Below are 4,965 nucleotides of genomic sequence, written 5' to 3' on the forward strand. Positions count from 1 at the left end.
ATAATTTTGTGTATAACATACAAAAATATATAAATTTTATACATTTATTCGGCTATTGTTTGTACAGCAGCTATACATTGTCATTTTTTCAAAGCAATTTCCGTTTTAACGGGCCATATGCAGCTTAATTTATATGTCACGATCTAGATTTTCCACCGTCGGGATCGTGATGGCACCTAACTTTTTGGGATGCTAGGCAAGCCAAAAGATAAAGATTCAATACACTAACCATTATCCAATTCAGTAAATAACAACAATTAAACTAAACAGATAAAGGAATGCAGAATTTTATAATAATCCAAGTACTAATACACGACTACCCAAAATGTCGTGTCACAATCCACGAACTACTAAGAGTCACTACAAATACTGGCTGAAACAAAATACATCTGTTCTCGAATTAAAAGAAAACAGGAAACTAGGATAACTGGAAGGGGACTCCAGGGTCTGCGAACACCGGCAGATCTACCTTGGGTCTCCTGTTGGACTGAAGGCAGCAGCTCAAATCGGGTGAGCACGGTCCGGTACCAAAATCTGCACAGAAAGTGCAGAGTGCAGTATCAGTACAACCGACCCCATGTACTGGTAAGTGCCGAGCCTAACCTCGACGAAGTAGTGACGAGGCTAGGACAAGACACATATATAAACATGTGCAATTATACAATATGCTAACAGAAATAACAATTAACAGAAGATAAACAGACATTAACGGGAGGGGAAACATGCTGAGGGGTATCAAAACAAAGGATCACAACACTAGAGGAATTTAAAACAGCTAATAGACCTTGAACCGGTAATAACAAGTAAACACAGCAAACTGGAAAAAAATGCACGACATCACCCTTCGTGCTTTTACTCTCAACCTCACCAGATAATCAATAATGGAAACGTGCACGGCATCACCCTTCGTGCTTTATCACTCTTCCTCACCATATAAATAATAGAAACGTGCACGACATCACCCTCGTGCTTTATCACTCTACCTCACCAAACAAGAGACAACAATAATAGAGAGGTAGAAATGGCAACGACAAGTCTTACTTCAACACTTAATTCTATAATACCAATCTCAACTTTGGGTAAAAACCCCATCAATACCAAATTCCATAAACAAATGATAAGAACTTCTCAACACATCGATTAACTAGTCTACACATGAACAATATGATCAAAATATAACATTTCCAAGAATAATGCTCATTCACATGTTATGACTCGACAACAACATATAGATACTCGTCACCTTACCTATACATCGTACTCAACAACCAAACACATAACACGTAAGCAAATAACACCTAATCCCTCAAGCTAAGGTAAGCCACAATACTTACCTCACTCCTCCGGCCAAAATCAAGGCTCAAACACCACATTTCCCTTCACACAAGCCTCCGGACCGATAGAATCTAGCAAATTATCAACCAAACAATTCAATCTAAGCCTTAGGAACTAACCATGATAGCAAGAATTCAATTTAGGCCATTTTGGAAAACGTCAACAAAAGTCAACCATCCGGGCCCGCTTGGTTCAAATTCGAAACTCGGACCAAAACCCGATCACTCATTCACTCCCGAGCCCGGATATACAATTAATTTTGGAATCCAATCTCAATTTGTGGTCTAAATCCCTAAATTTCAAAATCCCTAGCTTCCACCCAAAAACCCCCAATTCCACCATGAAATCCTAGATTCTATGTTGAAATCTTGTTATAAGAAGTGAAAGATTGAAAGAAAAGAGTAAAGAATCATTTACCTATGATTTGGGGAAGAACTAGCCTTTGGCAAATCGCCTCTTGAGGTTTAGGTTTTGAAAATTTTGGGAAATGAATCAAAAATCCCGTCTAAGTCCCTTTTACACAGCTGCAGATGTCGCATTTGCGACCTGAGCTTTGCAATTGGGAAGCTCGCAGATGCGAAGCACCATCGCAAATGCGAAGTTCTCCACACCTCTGCTTCTTTCGCAATTGCGAACAAGAACCTCCACATATGCGTCTAAATGATCGCATTTGCGATCACTGCCCTACCCAGTGTTACTTCGCAAATGTGAAGAAGTCTTCGCAATTGCGAAGACTGCATGGCCCAGCTTATGATCGCAATTGCGATGAAAGCCTCGCAAAAGCGGAACCTACAGGGTTCGAAATTGTGACGACCCAAAGGGTCATCACCTGTTTCCTCATCCGTTCCGTGCTTCCGAGGCCTTGAAAACCTCATTTTTACTTGCTTCGATTTGCGTGCGCAGTCCGGGCGCATAGCCGGAAAGCTTTTATGTTGAAATATGTGAATTCTATAAAAAATTTGAAGAATTTTGATATAAATATGTTTAAGGTTGACTTCGGTCAACATTTTTGGTAAACGGATCCGGACCTGAGATTGGACGGTCCCGGAAGGTCCGTAGAAAAATATGGGACTCGGGCATGTGCCCGGAGTCGAATTCCGAGGTCTAGAGCCCGAGAAATAAATTTTTCTGTGAAATTGTTTTTCTGAAATTAATAAGGAAAATGGAAATGAAAATTCATTAAAAGACTGTGGTATCGGGCTCGTATTTTGGTTCCGACGCCCAGCACAAGTCTTATATATTGTTTAAGCGCTTTCTGTGAAGTTTGGTCGAAATCGGACGTCGTTTGACGTGTTTCGGACCTAATTATCTAAAGTTGGAAGTTTATGAAGTTTGAAATAGAAACGATGAGTTTGAGGCTTGATTCAATGATTTTGATGTTATTTTGGCAATTTGATCGCTCGAGTAAGTTCGTAAGATGTTATTGAGTTAGGGTGTGTGATTGGTTAGGAGCCCCGAGGGCTCGGGAGTGTTTTCGGAGGTGTTCGGGGTGGTTTTGGACTTAGGATGATATCAGATTTTCTGCAATTTTTACACAGGGATTTCCTTCTTCGCGATCGCGCTCTTCCTCACGCGATCGCATAGCACTGAGTCGTCTTCCTTCGCGATCGCGTATTGAACCACGCGATAGCGTAAGCCAAATCCTTGGACCCCCAGTAGTTCTTCTACGCGATCGCGTAACCCTCCACGCGATCGCAACGACCAGTCAGTGGTACCCTTCGCGATCGCATCCCTATTTCCGCGATCGCGTAGGGCAATTTTGCCCAGCGAATTTTTAAGTTAAAAACAGAACAGTAGCACGGGATTTTTCATAAAAAAACACGAAACTCTTTCTTCTCCAAGCACTTAGGCGTCCATTGAAGCTCCCTTTCATCAAAACTTCTTGGGTAAGCATTGTTCAACTTGTTTCCTTCAATTTCCTTCATTAATTAGTGAATTCCTAGCCCTAAAAACATGAAATCAAGGTAGAAATTATGGATTTTGGGTAGAGTTAGGGTTTTGAGAATTTTGGGTGATTCAACCTCAATTTGGGGTCGAATCTTAAAACAAATTATAGGAGATAATATGTTAAGGTGACTTCGGTCAACATTTTTGGTAAACGGATCCGGACCTGAGATTGGACGGTCCCGGAAGGTCCGTAGAAAAATATGGGACTCGGGCATGTGCCCGGAGTCGAATTCCGAGGTCTAGAGCCCGAGAAATAAATTTTTCTGTGAATTGTTTTTTCTGAAATTAATAAGGAAAATGGAATGAAAATTCATTTAAAGACTGTGGTATCGGGCTCGTATTTTGGTTCGACGCCCAGCCACAAGTCTTATATATTGTTTAAGCGCTTTTCTGTGAAGTTTGGTCGAAATCGGACGTCGTTTGACGTGTTTCGGACCTAATTATCTAAAGTTGGAAGTTTATGAAGTTTGAAATAGTGAAACGATGAGTTTGAAGGCTTGATTCAATGATTTTGATGTTATTTTGGCAATTTGATCGCTCGAGTAAGTTCGTAAGATGTTATTGAGTAGGGTGTGTGATTGGTTAGGAGCCCGAGGCTCGGAGTGTTTTTCGGAGGTGTTCGGGTGGTTTTGGACTTAGGATGATATCAGATTTTCTGCAATTTTTACACAGGGATTTTCCTTCTTCGCGATCGCGCTCTTCCTCACGCGATCGCAATAGCACTGAGTCGTCTTCCTTCGCGATCGCGTATTGAACCACGCGATAGCGTAAAGCCAAATCCTTGGACCCCCAGTAGTTCTTCTACGCGATCGCGTAACCCTCCAGCGATCGCAACGACCAGTCAGTTGGTACCCTTCGCGATCGCATCCCTATTTCCGCGATCGCGTAGGGCAATTTTGCCCCAGCGAATTTTTTAAGTAAAAACAGAACAGTAGCACGGGAATTTTTCATAAAAAAACACGAAACTCTTTCTTCTCCAAGCACTTTAGGCGTCCATTGAAGCTTCCCTTTCATCAAAACTTCTTGGTAAGCATTGTTCAACTTTGTTTCCTTCAATTTCCTTCATTAATTAGTGAATTCCTAGCCTAAAAACATGAATCAAGGTTAGAAATTATGGATTTTGGGTAGAGTTAGGGTTTTGAGAATTTTGGGTGATTCAACCTCAATTTGGGGTCGAATCTTAAAACAAATTATATATTTGCACTCGTGGGGTTATGGGTGATCGGGTTTTGGTCGCGACTCGAGTTTGGACCATGTGGGCCCGGTGTCTAACTTTGGTATTTTTGGAAGAATGCTAGAAATTCATATCTAGGCTATGGGATGTTTGCCTTGAATACTTTTATTGATATTTATTGAATTAATCATGCCTAGATATCACTTGTTTCGGAGTCGGATTGTAGAGGAAAGGCGGTCTTTCGAAGGTTGATTGCTATTCTTGCGGCCGAGGTAAGTGTTTTGGTTTAACCCTAGCTTGAGGGAAAGATGTGAGTCTTATTGCTAATTGCTATGTGATCGAGTGCGATGTATAGGCCATGGTGACGAGTATCTATACATTGGTGTCTAGCATGCCGTGAGTCGTTATAATGTGATTTATCATGAACTGATTGTGAATTCCATGTTTATTGGAGTATTTCTATGTGTTGTGAATAAACATGTGAACGGTAATATGATCATTTGATTTCC

At 41.1% G+C, this 4,965-nt stretch overlaps 1 protein-coding gene across 1 annotated transcript in view; it reads left to right on the forward strand.

Moving 5' to 3' along the window:
* Positions 1 to 1,865: 1,865 nt before the first annotated feature.
* The window catches only part of LOC109215055 (delta(12)-fatty-acid desaturase FAD2-like), a 12,702-nt gene continuing 9,602 nt past the window's right edge, over positions 1,866 to 4,965 (forward strand). The window contains exon 1 of the mRNA XM_019379068.1: positions 1,866 to 2,131. Coding sequence (XP_019234613.1) covers positions 1,866 to 2,131 — 266 coding nt within the window. The remainder of the gene's footprint in view (positions 2,132 to 4,965) is intronic.

This window comes from Nicotiana attenuata, unplaced genomic scaffold, assembly GCF_001879085.1.
Source record: "Nicotiana attenuata strain UT unplaced genomic scaffold, NIATTr2, whole genome shotgun sequence".
Classification (NCBI taxonomy): domain Eukaryota; kingdom Viridiplantae; phylum Streptophyta; class Magnoliopsida; order Solanales; family Solanaceae; genus Nicotiana; species Nicotiana attenuata.